Here is a 25,319-nt window from a genome sequence, read left to right as displayed (position 1 = left end):
CACGGGCCGTTGCCTCCTGGCTCCGTCTGGCTCGTGAGGTCCGTGTGTGAGAGGAAAGCACAGGACAGAAGGACGTGCGTATTCACTTGCCGTTGCCTGCGCACCGGGTTGCNCACAGCCGCTCTTCCCCGGCCTCTGTCTCTGCCCTCGCCTCCGCCTCATCCTGCCCGCCCCTCTCTCTCTGCTGCGTCCTTGACCTAGGCTGTCGGGGGTCCTGGGGAGTCACCGGCCCCCTGGGGAGTCGAGGTTAACGCCGTTTGAACTCCACACCCAACGTTATGGCTGCAGCGCGCCCGTCCGCGGTGCCTGGGGTAGTGTCCGCGCAACCGCGGGACCGGAATGTTGAAACGCTCTGCTTGCAGTTCGCCGGCCGCACGACGTGGACTGTTTGTCACATAGCGGCTGTCAGTTTTCTTTCTTTCTTTTTATTGACCTCTGCGGTACATTTTATGAGTCTTCCCTTCTCTCTAATAAGGAAGCGGAGTTTTGTACACCGGAAGCCTGTCAGTCTCCTTTTCGGGGGGACGAGATGAGGGAGCAAGAACGAGTCCGTTACACTTCCCTCCTGTCATAGTTTGATGGTAATTTGTCGCTTGTTTACTCAGGTATCCAAAAAGTATAGGATTGCTATTCTTTCCTTTTTAAACTACTAATTATCTTTTTTATTTNATATATTTATTGTTTTATTATATTTATATTTATTTTAGCTGTGTAAAATAAAATGTAATAAAGGCTTAAGTTATTTCTTTGACGTATTTTTGTTCTTTTATCTTGTTCTTTTATTCCTTTTAAAAGAAATGGTACATTTTAAAGATGAATGGGTCAAAATTTAAGATTCCAGCAATTTAAAAAAAAGTCTTCATTTTAGAAAAAACGTTTAGAAAAAATGTTTAGAAAAATCTTCCATTTAGAAAAAACGGAGAAAGGGCAGAGGGAGAGAGAGAATTATAAGCAGGCTCTGCGCTGTCAGTGCAGAAGGCGACCTAGGACTCCATCCCACAACCCTGGCATCATAGCCTGAGTCAGGAGTCAGACACTTAACTGACTAAACCGCCAGGCGCTCCACCATCCCAGCGATTTTGAAGTAGTTCTGGACTGTGGTAATTCCCAGTGCAGTGCACATCTTTGACTCGTCAGTTCCATTGACTAGTTCCGGATGATTCACACTAACAGTTCTGATGATGTAATGAGTCAGAGTTACTTGGGTTAATAAAACTAATGATTATATATAGGCTCGTTCAGTTAAAATGCAGTAGGGTTATTATAGTGGAGTTGTGTGGGCAGAATAGTGATAAGAAATTACAAGGAACATGACTTGTACTATAAAATGGTATGTTTTTCATGATTTTTTCCTCTAATCCAAAATGTTCCAGTAGTGTGAAATACTGTATGAAATGGGTTAACATATATTTATCTTCTGTGTAATTTTAATTTTAGAGGGAATATTTGAATTTATGTGAGAGTATGCATATAAAATGGTGACTAGAAAGACCTGAGCCCTGTCCTCATGGAGTTTATGGTCTATATTTGTGAATTTAAGAAATGATATGGTGATCTGTACTTAATTTTTAAAAATTTTAAATATATTTTTGACGGAGGAGAGAGGGAGGGGCAGAGGGGGGTGGGCAGAGGATCTGAAGGAGGCTCCAGGCTCTGCACTGAGAGCATCGAGCCCACCACAGGGCTCAAACTCAGCAGCTGCAAGATCATGACCTGAGCTGAAGTTGGACACTGAACCACCTGAGCCACCCAGGCACCCCCTGTATTTTAACTATTGTCAGTTTGTATTGGCATATAATTTCCAAATAAAAACATGTTTCAGTCAGTAGTTACTTTATAGGAAAATATTATATGTGTTCTGACATTTTTATCACATAATACATGTAAGTAGAGCTTCATGAAAAGATGGAGAATAAAAAATAGGAACTTGTTACTAGTCCTTGTTCATGCAGATCTTTCTATTCTGTTCAGGCATGTTAAGTGTGTATCTATAACACTGTGGACCACGTTGTCCAGTAATCTACTTTTCAGGAAATTACCTCTTAAGTCACCATTTCTGTACTTCAGCCTTCTTGTATGGCTGTCAGTCTCCTCTGTGTGTTTCCTCGTCTTTTCACTAATATCAGCAGCTACGAGGAAAGCTTCTGTACCTGCTTCTGGACTGTACCTGTACTCACATCCTGACTTATTTCTTAAACTATTGTAATTGAAATTACTGACCAGGCACATTTTTCTTTTTACAAATAGTTTAGTGTCAAGCNCTTGATGAGGTCCCAACAGTTTATTTTTGCTCTTGATTCTTTTGCTTTTGGGGATGTGTCAAGTAAGAAATTGCTGCGGTGGAAGACCAGGTAAATTTTTAAGACTCATGTTATATTTTATAATATGGGGCAGTATGTTTATTTGGCCTAGAATGTTTATTGAGTTTAGTAATAAATCTTTTGAGTGAATGAAAACATTTCTAGTTAAACTGTCGCAAGTCCATAGAAATTCTTTTTGATTAGATCTTAAACCAGGATGATTGTTAGCAACATCAACTTAGTTTAAAGTAAAATTCATACAGTATGCTCCAGAAGCAGTTCACTTTGAGAAGCTGTTGGGGCACATTCCCTGGAGATGAGGACTATTTCTGCTCTTGATAATTCTTAACATTCTTTCCTGTTGTGAGGAGTTGAGGGTATGGGTCAGGTGTGAAGTGTGTCTTTACAGTGTGGGTATCTAGAAGGACCTTTTTTGGCCCATCTTGATGGCTTTGAATGTGTATACACACTGTAGACATATATATACACACGCACTGTATACACGTATGTATATATGTATACACACTGTGTGTGTGTATATATATATATATTTAAAGTTTCTAATGTTTATGTACTCTTGATAGAGAGAATGCAAGCATGGGAAGGGCAGAAAGAGGATCCGAAGCAGGCTCTGCACGAAAACACAGAGCCTGACGTGAGACTTGAACCTATGAACCACGAGATCATGACCTGAGCCAGTCAGACACTCAACCGACTAAGCCACTCAGGTGTCCCTGTGTTTATATTTTACAGCTCTTGGTACAGAAAGTACCAAGCTAGGTACAGAAGGCTTTAGGAGTGTCCTTTTCCAGTGATTTTAGAATTTCTAGGGTGCAGTATTGTCTGTTATTTCTACTTCCGAGGACGCAAGAAGCCCCCCTTGCCTCTAGTTCTGTTAGTCCTGCTGATCCTGGTTTTCAACTCTTGCGTCTAGTCTTTTTCTTTTAAGCTCAGTTCAAAGAAGTATGTTTTGATTGTTAATTGAAGTGGGTCTTATTTAGCTTGGTTTTTATTAAATATATTAATCGTGGAAACATTTATATTTTAGTAAAGAAGATTTAAACAATAGCTAAAGTACAATTTCTTGTCAGCACAGGACTTGAGTCTATGAAGAGCTCAGAGTGGGAAGCAGCAAGGCGAATTGTGTTGAATACAGTCTGCAGCAGCCAGGTGGCTTTTGACAAATTCAGTTTCTTTGGTTATTGGTTTTCTTATATGTAAAATAAATATCTGGCACAGTGCCTAGCATAAACCAGGTGAGGAATATGTGGAATCTTTTTTATTATCATAGCTTGTTTTGCTCCCAAATGGCCTATGGATTGTTCTATGCCTTTTTTACAATCGAGGACACTGGGGCCGCAGGATATTTTAGTGACTTGTACAAGGTCATTGGCTAAACTGAGAGCTTACATATTCTGTTTCCAAACTAATATTCTTTTCACTCTATACCACTTTATTCTTCTCATGATGCGAGGATGTAAGACATAACGGTCCTGTATCAGGACAGTGAAATCAGTCACTAGGTCACATGGAAATCTGATTCCCTGTGCACAGCACAGAGCAGGCACCCAGTTATCATAGAAATGAATGAAAAGTGATAGAGATGGGTGGTTGGGTTCAGTCTTTCCTTGTAGGCAGAAAGTTACATATTGAGGCCACAATACTAATGGTGTGTTTCTTCCTCTGCTGGGTGAGGCAGTCAGGGTGCCTGCCTGGTGGTGGTGCGGTGAGTCACTGACAGTGCAGGCGTAGAGCACTGAGAAAAATGTCCAGCGCCTGCAGCATCTGATAAATGTTAGTTATTGCTCCTGAGTGAACGATTTTGCAGTGAGAAAACTCTACAGGATTATGTCACCTGGCTCTTCTCTGTATTACATTAAGTAATTAGTTTTAGGAGGCTTTTGTCTGAATCACGTTGCTACAAAGTTTTCATGTCTGTAATTTGTGTCTTCCAGGACTGAAAGAGCTGTCTCCGCTCCCTCTAAATCTCAAACGTCTCTACAAAGAGACACTGGAGATTGAACCCATCTTGATCATTATTTCCCCGGGGGCCGATCCTTCTCAGGAACTTGAGGAGCTCGCCGGTGTGGAGCGCGGCGCAGAGTGCTACCACCAGGTAAGCCCCAGCCGGGGCTCTTCCGCCGCGTGCTCCCCTTGGTGAGACGGGTGTTCGTGGTGGCAGTGCCCCCACGGTGCCCACGTCCTGGTGCCCAGAACCTCCCCAGAAGCAGCTCTGCCGTGCATCTCAGTGTGTCCTGGTGGAAGGGCAGGTGGGGCCTGGTCAGGGTGCAGGCAGCGGAGGCAGCAGAGGCCGAGCCCTGGGGCACGGCTGGTGCTGGCTGTGAACGTGCAGCGAGGGCTGCGAGGAGGAGGTGGGGGAAGCTTCCAGACTCTGGGAAAGCTCGAGGCGGATTCTGTCCCAGAGCCTCCGGGAAGAGCCCAGCCTTGTGTTACTAGCTTTATATGACAGCCAGATCGCTAGTGTTAGATCAGAGATCTGATAATACATGTGCCTGGCTTTAAGGCACTAGATTGTGGTAACTGGTTGTAGCAGTAATAGGAAGCTAATATATTTGCTAATCTTTTGAGAATAATTTTTAAATTTTATTTGGATGCTTTTACAGTGAATCACAGCAATATTTACCTGCAAAACCTGAACTACAGAAATTGTTGAGTGTAACGTGTAATATAGCTCATTTTCTTGAGGTAAATCTAGGGGCCTAGTTTGTTCAGATTCAGTCTGCATGCAAGTCTGAGATGTATTAATTTACCATCAGTTTTTGACAACGGAATAAATAAACTGCTTTATTGGGAAAACTATAATGATTAAAAAGCAAACACTTGACAGTGACCAAAAACGGAGAAGTAGGAATGTTGTGCGGACCCAGACACAAGGCAGCCAGAGGGCAAGGGCTGGGCCTGGGGCAGGGGCCAGGGCTCCACCCTGCACCCACTGTGGTAACAGGGGGTCCTCAGCCCTGCCAGTCGTGTGGGGAGCAAGGCCGCGGCCACGCACTCTACCCTCACCAGTGGTTTGACCGGAAGGATAGCTGTTTGCAGCCGCGGTAGGTTTGACTGTTTAAACATCTAAAGTTTTGTGTCCTGAACTTCTGAAATTGTTGGAATATAGGAAAGCCTTTAAATATGGATATAGTTCTGTTATTTTAAAGTTTTGTTGCTGTGCCAAATATATATGCTAAGTTAATTTTTAGTTTAAGAAGCTGTGGTGTAGGTTTTTGAGGGGATGAGTGGCTAACCATCTTCTCGACACATTCCTGATGTGGTTTTTACAAAATATTTAAATATTTTTATAGTAAATATTTTTCTGAGGTTTTTATGAGTCTAAGATTTTTTTCACATAATTGAGGTTTTGTGGAAAATTCTGAGTTGTCAATTTTTTAATTTTTGTTAATGTTTATTTTTGAGAGACAGAGAAAGAGACAGAGACAGAGTAGGAGCAGGGGAGGGTCAGAGAGAGAGAGGGAGACACAGAATCTGAAGCAGCTCCAGGCTTCAAGCTGTCAGCACAGAGCCCCACACGGGGCTTGAACTCATGAGCAGTGGGATCATGACCTGAGCTGAAGTCAGACGCTTCACCGACTAAGCCACCCAGGTACCCCTGAGTTGTCTATTTTTATCTATAATTTCTGTCCAGTAAATTGGGTTTATTTTCTTTCTTCTTTTTGTCTTTTGTGGGGTTTTTTTTTTTGGTTTTTGTTTTTTTCCATTTTAAGGGCAGACTAATGAGTGTGTCAGAACAGTTCAGGTACTACTTGTTTCACCCTCCTGTTTGCTTTGTTCTGGGTTAGACTTTGAAAGTTGAAAAAAAAATCAATACGTGAGTATTTATTAGCTGTGTTATTGCACACTTTAGTGTGCACTGAATGAGATATGGCTCCCTCTCTCAGAAACTTTGTAGGCTAATTGAAAACCAAAGTCAATACTTATAAAAGTCAACTAAAAAGCAATGAAATGCTATCTTGTATTCATTATGAAGAAAGAAGGGACTTTCATTTGCAGTAATCTATAACCGTACTCTTGAAAGTTTTGACCGTGTACCCACCCACTAAAAAGTGCAAGCCGGGTGTCCCAGTGCAAGTCTGTTGGTGAGTTATGCATGTCCGCCACACCGCTGCTCCCGTGTACCGGGGGACGAGTTTAGACTCCTTGGTAGGTGGCACGTGGCCATTTAGGATTCTTGACAAAAGCTCGTCAGAATCTTGGACCCAAGTAGGCGCCTGTCCAAGCGTCCGGCACCCGGGAGCCCCGCGTCCCGAGTCCGGGGCGCAGGAGCCCGCACCTCGTGTGCGCCGGCCTTCGCGTTCTGTGAGGCCCCGTCCCGCCGCGTCAGCGGGCTCCGTCCGCGCGGGCTGTGGGGTTGGGCGGACTGGCACAGACTTCCGGTGCCCTCAGGGTTCTCCATCCCTCNGGCAGGTTAGGGGTTGCTGGGTGACGAAGGCCTGGGAAGTGACAGCAGTAAACACGCACACCAGTAGCTGGAGAGCCAAATAGGTGCAGGGCTGGAAAAACTGGGGGTGACTTGCAGGGAGGTGGTAGTATTAATGTTTAACCCCTCAGAGAATTCAAGACTACAGTTATAAAAAAAATAGTTATTTTTTTAAAGTTTATGTTTGAGGGGGTAAGAATTGCAGGAAATGCGGAAATGAGGAACCTAAATAAGACTCTGCATGATTTTTTATACTGTTCTATAACTTGCAAACCTTTAATAATCTATTTTTAATAAACAGAAAAGAATTAGAAATGTTTTGTTAATGAAGGACAAAAACCGGACAACTGTTGGAAATGGCAAGAGAATGATATTTCGTATTAAAAATTTAGAACCCTCGAGGCCTGGGGGCTCAGTCAGTTAAACATCCAACTCTTGGTTTCTGCTCAGGCCATGGTCATGATGTCAACAGTTCATGAGATGGAGCTTGGGATTCTCTCTGTCTCTCCCTTTGCTTGTTCTCTCTTTCAAATAAATAAACAAATATTGAAAATTTAGAACCCTCATCAAAATGACTGAGTGAGTTCATTATGTGTAGCAGGATAATTGGAATCTCTTGTGTTCTATGTTATCAGATCTATGTTTTGTATTGTACTTTTAAATTTTTACTCTTGTTTGTTTATTTATTTTTCCTGAGAACCCAAGTAAAGGACCTAAGCAAGGCATTCCTAATTCCTCTCCAGCAGAATGGCCGCTGGGAGGCGCAGGCCGTCCACTCTCAGGGCCTGCTAGCCCAGCGAGGCCTTGCTAGAAGGAGGGAGGGGGCAGCGGATGCTCGACTCCGTCACAGGTCAAGGTCCCCACTGGACTGTGTGCACAGCTAGTCTCGGGGCGGGGGGCCCACCTTCAGTCCTCGTAGGCAGAGAATAACAGTCATTGGTGGTCTGTCAGCGGTCCCCACATGTTAGGCTCTGGAGTGGGTGTTGATTACAGCAGTTTCGTGTTTTGTTTTCGCAGGTTGCTATGGGTCAGGGTCAAGCTGACTTAGCAATTCAGTTGTTAAAGGAGTGTGCCCGCAGTGGGGACTGGCTGTGCTTGAAGAACTTACATCTCGTGGTGTCTTGGCTGCCAGTTCTGGAAAAGGTACGTTCAGATGAACGTGGTGTAAATAGTACTGCATGCAGCTGATTCAGTGATCTCCAGGGGTTATCATGTATTATTTGTTGTTTTAAATTAGCATTTGATGAGAAATCATTTAAAATCTGTTAAGTAATATGTACGTTTGTACAAATGAAGGCAGGGATCTTTTTATTAGGAAGTATACAAAAGTTTGTATTTTGAAAGCATTTAAGGGAAACCAAGAAATTATTACTCAGAATTGAAGGGAGGCTTAGAGGATTTTTTCAGAAGTAAAATAGGGAAATGCTTTAAAGGATCCTAGAAGGCCTGCTAAAATAATCGCCTCCTCTTGATGCCCTTGTCCTGCTGCGTCTGTGAGAGGGGAGAGGATGTGGAGGAGTCGGGGCACTGCGGGACTTCCCTGGGAAGCTGGGATGTGAACCGAAGCAGTCATTTCCCTGAACTCAGCCCCAGAACACAAGTAGCCTCCAGCCAGATCAGATCGCTGGCCAGGGTTTAAATGCAAACCCTGACCTAAGTCTCCTACTTAGAAAGATGATTATGCTCTCAGATAGTTAGAGATGACTCTTAAGACAAGATGCTGCTTGAAAGCTGTACATGATTTAGCTAAGTGTAGGAGTAGAGAGAAGGAAAGAAAGGAAGAAAAAGAGAAGGAAGGGAGGAAGGAGAGGAAGGAGAGGTATCCTGGTTAATTCCAGGAGCACAAATAGAGACCTCGTGGTGGAGACACATGTGCTTACTACAAACAGTAAAGATGACCTTGAATGTGCTGGGAGGGCCAGGCATGGCCAACTGGGGCTGAGTCATAGAATACTCTGAGAACCAAGCAGAAGAATTTGGAATTTTTTTCTAGGAAAGAAAGAAGACATACTCAAAGCAGAACTTCGGAAGGACAGTCACTTAATTAGTTTAATTGATCTGGTGGAAGTATTATTCAGAATAGAATGGATTGACGGAGGCCCTTATCTAATTGTAAAGTGTTGAAAAATTGTGTGGTCTCAATAAATGGCCACTGTAGCACCTTTCACAACATAGGTAATCACATCTCTGAATGAGTTCATGACTCTCTGTGAGTTAATTGATGGACGATGGTGGTTCATAAAATCAAAACAAGACACAGATTTGGGAACTGAGGTATATATAAATATTCAAGTAATCCTATTGTTAGTACAGTTTTCTGAGAAAGCCACAAATGTGTAAAACATATAAAATTTATGTCTAATAAATCACATATGTTTTAAAACATGTGAACAAGACCTGTAAATGCTTAAATTCTGCTTTCTCTTCCAAATAATAGATTGGTAGCTATTTATTTGTGTGACACACAATTACAGTGCTTACTTGGATGCAGATCCTTCTTAAATTTTTTTTTTAATGCTTATTCGTGTTTTGAGAGAGAGTGAGCATGAGTAGGGGAGAGGCAGAGAGGGAGACAGAACCCAAACAGGCACCAGGCTCTGAGCTGTCAGCACAAAGCTCAAACTCATGAATCATGAGATCATGACCTGAGCCAAAGTCTAAGATCATGACCTGAGCCAAAGTCATACAGTTAACTGACTGAGCCACCCAAGGCACCCCAGTTTTTAAAAAAATAACATTTATTTATTTATTTTGAATGAGGTTGAACAGGGGAGGGACAGAGAGAGAATTCAAAGCAGACTCTGAGCTGTCACCACAGAGCCTGACACAGGGCTCGAACTCAGGAACCAGAGATGATGACCTGAGCTGAAGTTGGATGCTCAACCAACTGAGCCACCCAGGTGTCCCTGAAAGCAAGTCTTAATTAGAACTTTTTGAAGTATATAGGGTAGATTATATTAGAAAAGTTTAAAACTTAAATTTTTTTTTTTTATTTCCTTTTGGGGAGTTTGGATAAATTGTTTGGGTATAAATTTGCAAATTTATTTTCAACCCAACTCTATCACAAATGTGTGTTTTTTACCTTTTTGAAAAATGTGCTAACCCAAACCAAAATTTCGAATAAATGTTACCGTTTTAAATTATTAGTAAATATAGATACATTTTACAATTTAACACTTTTAAGGAAGCACAATGTTTTTATGGCAGTTCGTGTGTGTGTGTTTGTGGACACCGTAACATAGTATTTTGAATTAAAATAGTGAATGTTAGTATCAGATAGATTTTACTTATTAATTTTTAGACTTCACTCTTTTAGAACTCTCAGCAAGTCTTTTGTCATCCCTTCATTCATTCATTTATTCTACGAGCACTTGTTTAGTACAGAAAAAAACCCGCAGTTGCCTTAGGTGCTAGTTGCATACAAAATTCATAGCTGCTCCATAGGAAGGAACTTGGTTTAGAAGAGACAGGCCATGTTAATAACTATATTGTAGCATAGTGATTACTACAGAAGAGAATTTACAAAATGCCTTGAGTGATTAATGTGCCTGGGACTGTGGTGGTGAAGAGTTGGAGAAAATATCCCCCTAAGACATGGACTTAAATTGACAGATGAGTAAGAATTTGGCAGGTTCCAAAGAGCAGAAAAGGTAGAAAGAATAAAATTCAAAAGGACCAGACATAAAAGTTTGAGTAGGTGACTGTAGCATCCTGCGCAGGCAGGGGAATTTGAATGGTGAGGTTTTGACTTTCTATAATAGACAGTAAATAGGATACGACAAACGTTGCCAGTAAAGGAACTGCTCTCATGAAAGATCTCTCAGGGAGCCTGAATCAAAGCAGTGAGAACCTGAGGTTCGGAAGGTGGTGGCTGGTTGAGGCGCGTCAGTTACTGCTAACACTTCTCTTGTACTTGCTGTGCGTCAGGCACTGTTACGAGTGTTGTACACAGTTCACAAGACGCGCACTAGTATTATCCTTGCTCAGAGTTGGTGTAAATCCTAGAACCCAAGCTCATGGAACAAACGAGCAGCAGAATGTAATATATCAGAATGTCACAGAAGGATTTAAGTTGGAAAAATTTACTTACTACTAATAAATTTATAAAATGGAAATTAGTGTGTATATTTAAGTAAATTTTTATTGTTGCTGTTTTTATAAACAAGGAATTGAATACTCTTCAACCTAAAGATACCTTTCGTCTGTGGCTCACTGCAGAAGTTCATCCTCACTTTACTCCTATTTTATTACAGTCAAGTTTGAAGATAACGTACGAGGTAAGAAGATTTAAACCTTAAATCACTAGTTGTCTAAGTGCACTAACCTCCACATACCTCCTTCAGCTCTATAAAGCACTGTCTGTCCTACAGGACACATAAAACTTTCTTGTACAACAAACAATTCGAATAATAAATGAGCAAAGGACCTGGATAGACATTTTTGCAAAGAAGACATGCAGATGACCAACAAACACATGAAAAGATGCTCAACATCACTCATCATCAGGGAAAGACGAATCAAAACCACAATGAGATAGCACCTCACACCGTCAGAGTGGCTAAAGTTAACAACTCAGGCAACAACAGGTGTTGGCGAGGATGTAGAGAAACAGGCACCCTCTTGCGCTGCTGGTGGGAATGCAAACTGGTGCAGCCGCTCTGGAGAACAGTGTGGAGGTTTCTCAGAAAGTTAAAGATAGAATTATCCTATGATCCAGTATTTCCACTATTGGGTATTTAGACACAGAGAACAAAATACTAGTTCAGAAAGAAACATCCACTCTTGTATTTATTGCGGGATTATTTATAGTAGCCAAACTATAGACGTGGCCTATTGGTAGATGAGTGAACAAGGAAGATGTGGTGTATGCAGGAGCAGATTACTCGCCAGAACAGGGGTGAGATCTTGCTCTTTGTGACAACATGGATGGACGGACCTACAGATACTAACCAAGTGAAATAAGTCAGACTAATAAAGACAAATACATGAGTTCAGTCATAAATGGAATGTGATAAATGAATATACAAACAAAAAGCAGAATCAGATTTATAGAGGACAGACTAACGATGCCAGAGGGGACAGGGGCGGGAGGTACGGGCTGCCAGTGATGGCGAGTCTGGGGGATGAGAGGTACAGTCAGCAGAACACACGCAGAGAGTGGTGGTGTGATAGCGTTGTGTGCCAGCAGGCGGAGGCCGCACTTGTGCTGAGTGCGGCGATGCGTTGCTCGTCCGGTCGCGGCGCTGCACGCCCAAAATCACTTTGGTTGTGGCAGCTGTACTCAAAAAAAACCAAAAAACAAAAAATAAAAAAAAAAAACCCACGCTTTCATTTAGGTGAGGTAAAATAAGCATAAATAATAGCATCAGATGATATTTATAAAAATAAATTAAAATTTTCCTTTCAAATTTTATTTCATTTTCACGTATGTATATCAGTAAAGACACATAACGTAAAGTTTGCATCTTCAGCACTGTTGACCGGGTTGGGGAGTGTTGCCGCGTGCCCTGTTGTGCAGCGGGGCCCGGAACCCCTTTATCGTGCGCAGGGGGACCGTCCGCTGCACCTGCTCCCCGTTTCCCTCTTCTCGCGTCGCGCGAGGCACCTGGCCGTCCCTCTCCCCGCTGCCTTCCGGGCCTCGGCGTCCCTCGGCGTCCCGAGGAGCTCCCGTAAGCAGCGCCGTGGAAGGTCTGTCCTCGGGCCCTGGCGTGTCTCACTGTGTGTGGGAATGTCCTCAGGGTTCCTCCCGTCCGAGCCCACGGCGGGACCTCCTTCCCTTGTGACGGTCGGCGATCCCGCGCGCTCCGTCGTCGCTATCCGGCTGTGCAGGGACCCGGGGGCATCGGCCTCGGCGCGCCTGTGTGTGATGCTGCGGGGACCCGAGCAGGGACCCAGAGCGGTTCGCACCGCTTTTGTGCCATTGCTGGGTCAGAGGTCGTTCCGTTCCCACTTGTTTGAGGACGCTGCGCGCCGCAGTGCTCCACTGCATGTTGCTACGAGCGGTGTCAACGCCGGCCGTGTGTGTGTGTGTGTGTGTGTGTGTGTGTGTGTGTGTGTGTGTGNGTGTGTGTGTGTGTGTGTGTGTGTGTGTGTGTGTGTGCGCGCGCGCGCGCGCCCGCGCGCGCCATCCTAAGGGTATGAGGGGTGTCTTACCACATTTCTTTGGGAAGTGGTGACGTTGAATACCTTTTGTAGACCTGTTGCCTATTTGTATATTTGCTTAGAGAAAGGACTCTTCAAGTCCTCTGCCTATTTTTAATTGGGTTTCTCATTGAATTGGAGGAGCTCTTTCTCACACGTGTAGTAAATGCTTATTTTCTTCTATTTCATAGTGTTTCCTCTCCACTGTGTTCATTGTTTCCTTTGTAGCCTAGGCATCTTTAAAGTGGGACGTGTCCCGTTGACCTGTTGTTGGCTTCTTTTTAAAAATTATTTATTTATTATTTTTTATTAAATAGTTTAATGTCAAGTTGGTTTCCATTCGTCACACAGTGCTCATCCCCACAGGTGCCCTCCTCCATGCCCATCACCCCTGATCCTCTCTCCCCCACCCCCATCAGTCCTCAGATTTGGAAGCATTCAAGAGTCTCTCATGGTTTGCCTCCCTCCCTCTCCCCCACTATTTCCCCCCCTTCTTCTCTGCCATGTTCCTCCGTTAAGTTCCTCCTAATCCTCCTATACGTGCAAACATATGGTATCTGTCCTTCTCTGCCTGACTTATTTCACTCAGCATAACACCCTCAAGGTCCATCCATGTTGCTACACATGGCAGATTTCATTCTTTCTTATTGCCATGGAGTATTCCATGGTATAGATAAACCACATCTTCTTGATCCATTCATCTGTTGATGGACACTTAGGCTCTTTCCATGTTTTAGCTATTGTGGAGAGTGCTGCTATGAACATTGGGGTACATGTGCTCCTATGCATCAGCATTTCTGTATCCCTTGGGTAAATTCCTAGCAGTGCTATTGCTGGGTCATAGGGGAGTTCTATTGTTAGTTTCCTGAGGAACCTCCACACTGTTTTCCAGAGGGGCTGTACCAGTTTACATTCCCACCAACAGTGTAGGAGGGTGCCCGTTTCTCCACATCCTCGCCAGCATCTAGAGTTCTCTGATTTGCTCATTTTAGCCACTCTGACTGGCGTGAGGTGGTATCTCAGTGTGGTTTTGATTTGTATTTCCCTGATGAGGAGGGATGCTGAGCATCGTTTCATGTGTCTGTTGGCCATCTGGATGTCCTCTTTGCAGAAGTGTCTGTTCATATCTTCTGCCCATTTCTTCACTGGATTGTTTGTTTTTCGGGTATGGAATTTGGGGAGTTCCTTACAGATTTTGGATATTAACCTTTTATCGGATATATCATTTGCAACTATCTTTTCCCATTCTGTCAGTTGCCTATTAGTTTTATGGATTGTTTTCTTTGGTGTGCAGAAGCTTTTAATCTTGATGAGGTCCCAATAGTTAATTTTTTGCTCTTGATTCCCTTGCTTTTGGGATGTGTCAAGTAAGAAATTGCTGTGGTTGGGGTCAAGGAGGTTGTTTCCTGCTTTCTCCTCTAAGGTTTTGATGCTTTCCTGCCTCACGTTCAGGTCCTTTATCCATTTTGAGTTTATTTTTGTGTGTGGTGTGAGCAAATGATCTAGTTTCATTCTTCTCATGTTGCTGTCCGGTTCTCCCAGCACCATCCGTTAAAGAGCCTTTTTTTCCATTGGGGATATTCTTTCCTGCTTTGTCAAGGATTAGTTGGCTGTATACCTTTAGGTCCAGCTTTGAGTTCTCAATTCTATTCCATTGGTCTATGTGTCTTTTTTTTGTTCCAAGACCATACTGTCTTGATGAAGACAACTTTGTAGTAGAGGCTAAAGTCTGGGATGGTGACGCCTCCAGTTTTGGTTTTCTTCTTCAGTATTACTTTGGCTATTTTGGGTCTTTTGTGGTTCCATACAAATTTTAGGATAGTTTATTCTAGTTTTGAGAAGTATGCTGGTGCAATTTTGATTGGGATTGCATTGGATATGTAGATTGCATTGGGTAGTAATGACATTTTGACTATATTTATTCTTCCAGTCCATGAGCATGGAATGTTTTTCCATTTCTTTGTGTCTTCTTCAATTTCCTTCATAAATTTTCTATAGTTTTCATCATACAGATCTCTTATATCCTTGGTTAGGTTTATTAATAGGTATTTTATGTTTTTTTGTGCAATTGTGAAAGGGATCCGTTTCTTGATTTGTCTTTCTGTTGCTTCATTGTTGGTGTATAAAAATGCAACCGATTTCTATACATTGATTTTGTACCCTGCAACTTTGCTGAATTCTTGAATCAGTTCTAGCAGGCTCCTAGTGGAGTCTGTCGGGTTTTCTACGTAGAGTATCATGTCGTCTGCAAAAAGTGAAAGTGTGACTTCTTCTTTGCCATTTCTGATGCCTTTGATTTCCTTTTGTTGTCTGACGGCTGATGCGAGGACTTCCAGCACTATGTTAAACAGCAGTGGTGAGAGTGGACATCCCTGTCGTGTTCCTGATCTCCGGGGGAAAGCTCTCAGTTTTTCCCCGTTGAGGATGATGTTAGCTGAGGGCTTCTCATAGGTGGCTTTTATGATCTTTAAGTAAGTTCCTTCTATCCCGACTTTTCGAGAGTCTTTATTAAGAAGGGATGCTGTAGTTTGTCAAATGGCTTTTTCTGCATCTATCGACAGGATCTTATGGTTTTCATCTTTTCTTTTGTTGATGTGATGTATCCCATTGATTGATTTGTGAATATTGAACCAGCCCTGTAACCCAGGAATGAATCCCACTTGATCTTGGTGGANTTTTTTTTTTTTTGAGAAGCCTGGCTAGAGGTTTGTCAATTTTGTTTATTTTTTCAAAAAAACCAACTCTTGGTGTCATTGATCTGTTCAGCTGTTTCTTTGANTCAGTTTCTGTTTTTTGAAATATTTTGAGAAGAATGGGTATTAATTCTGTTTTAAATGTCTGGTAGTATTCCCCAGGGAAGCCATCTGGCCCAGGGCTCTTATTTGTTGGGAGATTTTTGATAACTAATTCGATTTCCTCATTTGTCATGGGTCTGTTCAGGTTTTCTATCTCTTCCGGTGTGAATTTAGGTAGTGTGTGTGTGTTTAGGAGTTTGTCCATTTCTTCTAAGTTGTCCAGTTTGTTGGCATATAGTTTTTCATTGTATTCCCTGATAATTGTTCGTAATTCTAAGGGTTTGATTGTAATCAGTCCATTTTCATTCATGGTTTTGTCTACTTGAGTGTTCTCTCTTTTTTTTTTTTTGAGAAGCCTGGCTAGAGGTTTGTCAATTTTGTTTATTTTTTCAAAAAAACCAACTCTTGGTGTCATTGATCTGTTCAACTGTTTCTTTGATTTCTATACTGTTTATTTCTGCCCTGATTTTTATTATTTCTCTTCTTCTACTGGGTTTGGGGTGCTCTTGTTGCTCTCCCTCTAGTTGCTTTAGATGAGCTGTTAGATTTTGCACTTGTGCTTTTTCTAATTTCTTGAAATAGGCCTGGAGTGCAATGTACTTTCCTCTTAGGACTGCTTTCACCACATCCCATTGAGTTAGGATTGTTGTGTTCTTTTTTTCATTTGTTTCCGTGTATTTTTAAATTTCTTCTCTAATTGCCTGATTGGCCCATTCATTCTTTAGTAGGGTGTTCTTTAGCCTCCATATTTTTGGGGGTTTTCCAGACTTCTTCCTGTGTTTGATTTCGAGTTTCATAGCATTCTGATCTGAAAGTGTGCATAAAGGGTTAATATCCAAAATGTATAAGGAACTCACCAAACTCTACACCCGAAAAACAAACAATCCAGTGAAGAAATGGGCAGAAGATAAGAACAGACACTTCTCCAAAGAGGACATCCCGATGACCAATAGACACATGAAACGATGCTCAGCATCCCTCCTCATCAAGGAAATACAGATCAAAACCACACTGAGATACCACCTCACGCCGGTCAGGGTGGCTAAAATGAGTAGATCAGAGGACTCTAGATGCTGGCGAGGATGTGGAGAAACAGGCACCCTCCTACACTGCTGGTGGGAATGTGAACTGGTGCAGCCCCTCTGGAAAACAGTGTGGAGGTGCCTCAAAAAATTAACAATAGAACTCCCTTATGACCCAGCAATCGCACTGCTAGGAATTTACCCAAGGGATACAGGAGTGCTGATGCCTAGGGGCACATGGACCCCAACGTTCATAGCAGCACTCTCAACAATAGCCAAAACAAGGAAAGAGCCTTAGTGTCCTTCAACGGGCAGAGGACGCTACCATATGTTTGCACATATAGGAGGATTAGGAGGAACTTAACAGAGGACTGTGGGGGAGAAGAAGGGGGGAAATAGTGGGGGAGAGGGAGGGAGGCAAACCATGAGAGACTCTTGAATGTTGAGAACAAACTGAGGACTAATGGGTATGGGGTAGAGGGGATCAGGGGGGATGGGCATGGAGGAGGGCACTTGTGGGGATGAGCACTGGGTGTTGTATGGAAACCAACATGACAATAAACTATTTAAAAATCTAATAAAAATAAATTCAGCCCATAAGTACACATTAATTTTTTTAACATTAATAGAATTCTGAAGGAAGCCAGTGATTAATAGACAAATGTGTTTGATTAAAAAAATTCTTTTTTTTAACACACAAGAAGTGAGTTAATTTTATACTTTCCCAAAGAGAATTCAAAATTTGTCTTTTTCATTTAGATAATTCCGCATTATAAACCAATTTTGGCTTTTGTGTTTTTTGACTGAGTTTTAGTCCAGTATACACTTAGAGTTTGTTGTTTTGAATTTGTGTTTATGAGCCTCGTGGTATCTGCTCATCCGCACTTAACCTCTAGTGGACTAACGTGCAGGGATTGGTAGTTGACATTGTATGTAAACAGTATGGGGAAGGCCCAGAGGATCAGCCTCTGGAGAAGGGGGCATGTTCCTCTCAGGGGATACCGCCCCTCAAGTCAATGTCGCCCCCATTGTGTAAAGAGTGATTTAGTTTCAGTAAAATACCTCAACAATCATATAAAATTTATTTGATTGCTTTGAATATTGTTGGTTTTATAGTTTTTTTAATTTGGGAATTATTGAATTTATTCCTGATATAAGTTTAAACTCTTTAGTATAAGGAGCTTAAAATTAATTTTAGATACGTACTTTTTGAAGTAACATAGTGGTAAGTCAAATCAGATAGGTAAGGGTGAAAACTTTTCTTTATTAAAATATGTTCTTAAATATGTTAAGTATTACATTTATCTGTAAGATTTGAGACAATAAGATGTCAATTTTTTGTCTTCAGTCACCTCCAGGTTTGAAGAAGAATTTAATGCGTACTTACGAATCTTGGACTCCTGAACAAATCAGCAAAAAGGACAACGTGCATCGAGCTCACGCTCTCTTCAGTCTTGCGTGGTTTCACGCTGCCTGTCAGGAAAGGAGAAATTACATTCCCCAGGTGGGTGAGGACACATCTTGGACCTCCTGTGCGTAGTTTTATATTAGAGTGTTCTACAATTGAGTGTCAGTGGCTAGGATTACTGAAAAATTTGGTTCATGGTTTATGATTTTATATGTCTAATTCTGTCTGTGCCATTCAAATCCTTGAATGACATTGTTCACAACAATGCATGGACCATCACAAGCCCTCAGTGATTGTTAGGTATCATTTTTGTGGTCGATACATCACAGACATCTCAGAGTCAAAAACTGATTTCTGCATTTATTTCCCATTTATTTCCTTGAGCTGGAAGTCTAGGAGTTGTTCCTGATATGCTTTCTTTCTTAGCCTGCCTACCAAGTTCATTCCCAAGTCCTGTGGATTTTACTTACAAAATACAATTCACATCTGTGCATTTCTCTTCACTGTTTTTCTGAACACCTCAGCTCTTACCTGTACTACTTTCTGAAATCACTTCCTATTTTTTTTTTTTTTTTGCTTTTTGCATTTAGCAGCCAAATCATTTTTCTAATATGGCAGTTCGATTATATCACTGTTTAGCTTACAGCCCATCAAATGACTATTGTACTTGTGAAAAAATATGCATCTTTCTGGTCCCGAAGGAAAGATTTGCCTTTGTCTCAGCCTCGTCCCAGACCCCTCTTCCCACTTGGTCTCTGCAACCCAGCCTCAGTGGGCTTCTTCATGGCCCTCTCATTCATCCAGCTCTTTGCCACCATAGGTTTTGGCTGGTACTGTTCTCATGACCAGTAGACCACGCAGTCCTGCTGCCGTGACCGTCCTTGCTGGTACACGTGTTCTGTTCTTGACAAATGCCTAAGCCGTAGATTGCATCACTTCCAGGTTTCATTTCTCCCATCTTTTTTATTTATTTATTTTTTTTTTATTGTGGTCTACTTCTGTGTGCTCCTCAGCCTGTCCTTGTTTGAGCCTCTCTGTTTCATGTCAGAATTGGGTCCTGGGTTCTGGACTCACACACTTGGGTTTGAGTCCTGACCTAGAATTTCCTAGCAGTGTGACCTGGGGAAAGTCACTGAATTCCAGTAAGCCCCAGCTTCCTCAGCTGTATAAATGGACACTCACTGTACTTACCTTTCTTGCAAGGATTAGATGGAATAACGTATGTTTGCAAGTGCCTTGCATGTGGCCCGCCAATGAAGTCATGTGTCACCGATGAAGTAGTAACTAAAACAGTGGTGTTGTTTCGTACCGTCTGCAAACGGCCCTTAAAGGAGGGGGTGCTTATTCTTCTCCATTTACAGAGAAGACCGGCGGGTCTTGATGGCAGTTAACTTGCTGGAGGACTCACCCCTCAGCCTGTAGAGCTTGGAAGTGGTCAGGCCCACCTTCCTCTGAGACTCTGCCCCAATAGCAGTTCATCCTGAGATGTTCATGAACAACAGTGATCGTGAAAGAACCTACTAAAAAAAAGAATTGATTTTTAAATGAGTTTGGATTTTTTTATTAAGTAATACATGTGCATAATATAAATTAAAAAGCTACATTGGGGCGCCTGGCTCAGTCAGTTAAGCTTCCGGCTTCGGCTCAGGTCATGATCTTACAGTTGGTGGGTTTGAGCCCCGTGTCGGGCTCTGTGCTGACAGCTCCGAGCCTGAAGCCTGCTTCAAATTCTGTCTTCCTCTCTCTCGACCCACCCCTGCTCACTCTGTCTCTCTCTCTCTCAGAAATAAATAAAACATTTTTAAAAAATTTAAAAAGCTTCAGGGAGATGTCCACCTAAAATGTAGTCTGCTGTCTTTCTGTCTCCCTGACACCAGTTTCTCTTCTCAGGAGAACATACATTCTTTTTAATTTAAATAGCACATTACATACACAGCTTTGTATTTTGTTTTATTAACCAAAACATTATAGAGATTTTTAAAAATTAGTAACCAATTGGGGCACCTAGGTGGCTCAAGCAGTGGAGCATCTGATTCTTGATTTCGGCTCAGGTCATCATCCCAGGGTTGTATATTGAGCCGTATGTCGGGCTTGGTACTGAGCATGGAGCCTGTTTAGGATTCTCTCTCCCTATTTCTCTGCTTTCTCTCCTTCTCTCTCTCTCTCTCTCTCTCAAATTAAAAACACAATGAAAGGTTAGTAACCATTTAATGCCTTTTAAAAATAGTATTTGTATTCATACTATCAATGTACTTATAAGCAGTTGGTTGGGCATACATATTCTTTTCAGTCTTTGCTATTATAAAAAGCATTGCAATGGGTATCCTTATATTTGCCTCATTTAATGTTTATTCAAGGTGGCAATTTCTAAATTTGGAAAGTTTGGGTCAAAAGAATACATTTATTTTATTTTAGTTTATTGAGAGAGTGAGCACACATAAGCATGAAATAGAGGGGCAGCTGGAGAGAGAGAATCTCAAGCAAGTGTCACAGTCAGTGCGGAGCCCAACATGGGGCTCGATCCTGCAACCCTGGAGTCATGACTGGAGCCAGAATTGAGAGTTCGATGCTCAACTGACTGAGCCACCCAGGAAACTCAGATAGTGTATTTTAAAGAATTTGTACATACTGCCAAATGGTCTTTTTTAGAGCAATTTACTTTCACACCCACAAAAATATTTGAAAGTGTCACTTTTTTTAATGCATTGGATTTGCTCTCTTTAAAATGAAGAAATTGGGAGGCAAACCCAGTCAGAACATAAAATGCCATTAAAATTGTTAGAGACTATATTATATGGATATGCACTTCATAAACTATTTTATTACTTTTCCTCATTTTGCTTTAATCATCAACTTCTAGAAATAAAGATCCACCACAAATTCAGCTTAGTTTTCATTCCTCATTGTTAGTGAAAGGTGTTTTGCTATTTTTCATTGCGGTGCTATATTTGGTCACAGAATTAACTTCCTCTCAGGCAAACCATTAGAGACTCTTGAATGCAGAGAACAAACTGAGGGATGATGGGGGTGTGGGGAGGGGAAGGGGAGAGATGGGCATGGAGGAGGGCACTTGTGGGGATGAGCATTGGGTGTTATATGGAAACCAACCTGACAATAAACTATTTAAAAAAAAAGACAATATGTACTGAAAATGGATTGAGAATTTTAATATGTAAAAAAAAAAGAATTAACTTCCTCTCTTGTACGCATGTATACTGTCCTTCTAATACTGCACTTAGAGTAAGGTCTTTTTGTTTGACACTTATTATTCGTCAGTACCCTGTTATTCCTAGACTGTGGGTACCTCGATAACAGGCTTTATCTCATTCATATTTATAAGACCACTTAACACCATGCCTGGATTTCCACATGGGCTAAGTGAGATTTGATGATGGGCTGTCTGTTTAGAGAGCCTTTCCACAATTTACATTATTTCTGTTAGAAAATATATGAAAATCAAAAATTGCCTTTCAGATTTTTTGTACCATACTTTTAAAATCCTTAATCATATACCGCTATATCAGTAACTATGCCACTCAGAGTATAGTTCTTACCATTTTAGAATTAGAACCTCAGTAGGAATTTGCTGTGTCAGGTAATCCTGAGAGTTGAGGCCTTAGAATTGAGAGTGTTATAAATATTAAGTTTCAAGTATTAAAAAAATTAAGTAAAAATTCACAAATATTATCAGTACTTTATTTTGAATAAGTAGAAAATGTATTTAAAATATTACAGGAAAGGGGGAGGAGTAAATGGTGGAGTAGTAAGGGGACCCTCAAGGACGTGTCCCTCAAACTCAGCTAGATACATCAAGAAGATCTGAAAATTATAAAGACTTATGCCCCTAACTTGGAACTAAAGACTTATGCCCCTATCTTGGAACACCCAAATATCAATTAATAACAAACATAAACTCACTGACAGTAATACAATAATCGTAGGGGGATTTTAACACCCAGCTTAGAGCAAGGGACAGATCATCAAAGCAGAAAATCAATAAGGAAACAATGACTTTGAAGGACACACTGGACCAGATGGACTTAAAAGATACATTCAGAACATTTCACACTAAAACAATACATGTTTTTCTCAAATGCCCATGGGGCATTTGCCAAAATAGATCACATGCTTGGTCACAAATCAGCCCAGCAGGTGCAAAAGATTGAGATCATACTATGCATATTTTCAGATCACAACACTATGAAACTTGAAATCAACTACAAGAAAAAATTTGGAAAGCCCTCAAATACATGAAGGTTAAAGAACATTCTACCAAAGAAAGAATGGGTTAACTAGGAATAAAAAAAAAATGCACAGCAATAAGTGAAAATGAAAACATGACCATTCAAAACCTTTGGGATGCAGCAAAGGCATTCCTGAGAGGGAAGTATATTGCAGTACAGCCTTACACCTAACCCTAGCACTTAAAGGAATTAGAAAAGGAGCAGCAGGTGAAGCCTAAAGCCAAGGTAAGAAGGGAAATAATAAAGACTAGAGCAGAAATAAATGATACAGGAACAAAAAACCTAGTAGAACAAATTAATGAAACTAAGAGGTAATTTTTCAAAAGAATTAATAAAACTGATAAACTCCTAGCCAGACTTAATAAAAAGAGAAGAGAAAGGACCCACATAAATAAAATCATGAATGAAAGGCGAGAGATCACAACCAACACCACAGAAGTATAAACCATTATAAGAGAATATTATGAGAAATAGGTCAACAAACTGGGGAACCTGGAAGAAATGGATAAATTTCTAGGAACATCCAAACTGCCAAAACTGAAACAGGAAGAAATAGAAAATTTGAACAGACCCATAAACAGCAAAGAAATTGAAACAGTAATAAAAAAATCTTCCAAAAAACAAGAGTGTAGGGCAAGATGGCTTCCCAGGGGAATTCTACCAGATAATTAAAGAAAAGTTCATAACTATTCTTAAACCTTTCAAAAAAAAAATCGAAATGGAAGAAAAACTTCCAAACTCATTCTATGAGGCCAGCATTACCTTGATTCCAAAAAGAAAGACCACACTAAAAAAGAGAATTATAGGCCAATATCCCTGATGAACATGGATGCAAAAATTTCCAACAAGATACTGGCAATCAAATTCAACAGTAGATTAAAAGAATCATTCACCATGATCAAGTGGGATTTATCCCTGGGCTACGGACCTGGGTCAGTATTCACAAATAAATGAATATGATACACCACATTAATAAAAGAAAGCATACAAACCATATATTCTTGCCAATAGATGCAGAAAAAACATCTGACAGATTACAGCATCCATTCTTGATAAAAACCTTCAACATAGTAGGGATAGATGGAACATAAGCATATATAGCTAATACCGTCCTCCGGGGGAGAACCTGTCCTGCAGGCAGCAACAAGACAAGGCTGTTACCTCTCACCATCACTATTTAACACAGCACTGAAAGTCTTAGACTTAGCAGTCAGACAGCAGAAAGAAATAAAAGGCATCCAAGTTGGCAAGGAAATCAGACTTCCACTATCTGCAGACAGCATGATACTCTGTGGAAAACCTGAAAGATTCCACCAAAAAATTACTAGGACTAATAACACAAGTTAAGCAACGTCACAGGATATAAAATCAACGCACAGAAATCTGTTGCAATTCTATACCCCAATAACGAAGGAACAAAAAGAAATGAAGAAATCAATCCCATTTGCAACCATGTGAAAAGCAATTAGTATCTAGGAATAAACTTAACCAAAAAGGTAAAAGGTCTGTACTCTGAAAAATATAGAAAGCTTATGAAAGAAACTGAAGAGGACACAAAGCAATGGAAAAACATTCCACGCTCATGGACTGAAAGAACAAACATCATTAAAATGTCTATACCACTTAAAGCAATCTACACATTTAATGCATTCTCCGTCAGAATGCCCCCAGCATTGTTCACAGAGCTAGAACAACCGTAAAATTTGTATGGAACCACAAAAGACCTTGAATAGCCAAAGCATTTCTGAAAAAGAAAAACAAACCAGAGGTATCACAATTCTGGATTTCAGAATACATTATAAAGCTCTAGTTATCAGGACTGTATGGTAATAGCATAAAAACAGACACACAGATCAGTGGAACAGAATAGAAAACCCAGAATGGACCCACAACTCTATGGTCAACCCATCTTTGACACAGCAGAAAAGAATATCCACTGGAAAAAAGACGATTTTTTCAAGAACTGGTGTTGGGAAAACTGAACCACTTCTTTCCACTATATACAAAAAATAAATTCAAAATAGATGGAAGACCTAAATGTGAGACAGGAAACCATCAAAATCCTTGAGAAGAACACAGGCAGGAACCTCTTGACTTTGGTCACAGCAATTTTTTATTAGACACGTTGTTGAAGACCAGGGAAACAAAAGCATACATCAACTACTGGTACTCCATCAGAATAAAAAGCTTCTGCATAGCAAAGGAAACAATCAACAAAATTAAAAGGCAACCTACAGAATGGGAAAAGATATTTGTAAATGACATATATGATGAAGAGTTATCCAAAATCTATAAAGAACTTAGTAACCTCAACACACAAAATACAACACGGCCAGATATCCAGTTAAGAAATGGGCAGAATACCTGAATAGACATTTTTTCCAAAGAAGACATCCAGATGGCCAACAGATACATGAAAGATGCTCAATATCACTCATCATCAGAGAAATAAAAATCAAAACCGTGATGAGATCCCACCTCACACCTGTCAAGTTGACTCAAGTTAACAAGGCAACAACAACAGGTGTTGGCAAGGATGCACTGCTGGCAGGAATGGAAACTGGTGCAGCCACTCTGAACAGTATGGAGGTTCCACAAAAAGTTAAAAATAGAACTACCCTGTAATCCAATAATCAACTACTAAGTATTTACACAAATGATACAGATATACTAATTCCAAGGGATAGATGCATCCCAATGTTTATAGCAGCACTGTCAACAGTAGCCAAATTATAGAATGAGTCTAAATATCTACCAACTGATAAATGGATGAAGAAGTGTATGTATACAAGTGTATGTATATAAAGAGTAATGGGATATTACTCAGCCATCAAAATGAATGAAATCTTGTCATTTGCAATGACATGAATGGAGCTAGAATGTATGTTGCTAAATGAAGTAAGTCAGATAAAGAAAAATATATATAATTTCACTTGTGGAATTTAAGAAGCAAATCAGATGA

The 25,319-nt window shown here is 41.0% G+C and overlaps 1 protein-coding gene across 1 annotated transcript in view; it reads left to right on the top strand.

The window, feature by feature from the left end:
• The window catches only part of DYNC2H1 (dynein cytoplasmic 2 heavy chain 1), a 301,089-nt gene that overhangs the window by 172,825 nt on the left and 102,945 nt on the right, over positions 1–25,319 (top strand). Inside the window, exons 77-80 of the mRNA XM_077770023.1 lie at positions 4,256–4,416; positions 7,765–7,890; positions 10,914–11,024; positions 18,054–18,209. Of these exons, the coding sequence (XP_077626149.1) occupies positions 4,256–4,416; positions 7,765–7,890; positions 10,914–11,024; positions 18,054–18,209 (554 nt within the window). The remainder of the gene's footprint in view (positions 1–4,255; positions 4,417–7,764; positions 7,891–10,913; positions 11,025–18,053; positions 18,210–25,319) is intronic.

Source organism: Crocuta crocuta, unplaced genomic scaffold, assembly GCF_008692635.1.
Source record: "Crocuta crocuta isolate KB4526 unplaced genomic scaffold, BGI_CrCroc_1.0 scaffold80, whole genome shotgun sequence".
Lineage (NCBI taxonomy): Eukaryota > Metazoa > Chordata > Mammalia > Carnivora > Hyaenidae > Crocuta > Crocuta crocuta.
Note: the sequence above shows the minus strand (reverse complement) of the source record. Positions and strands in the feature narration are given on the sequence as shown.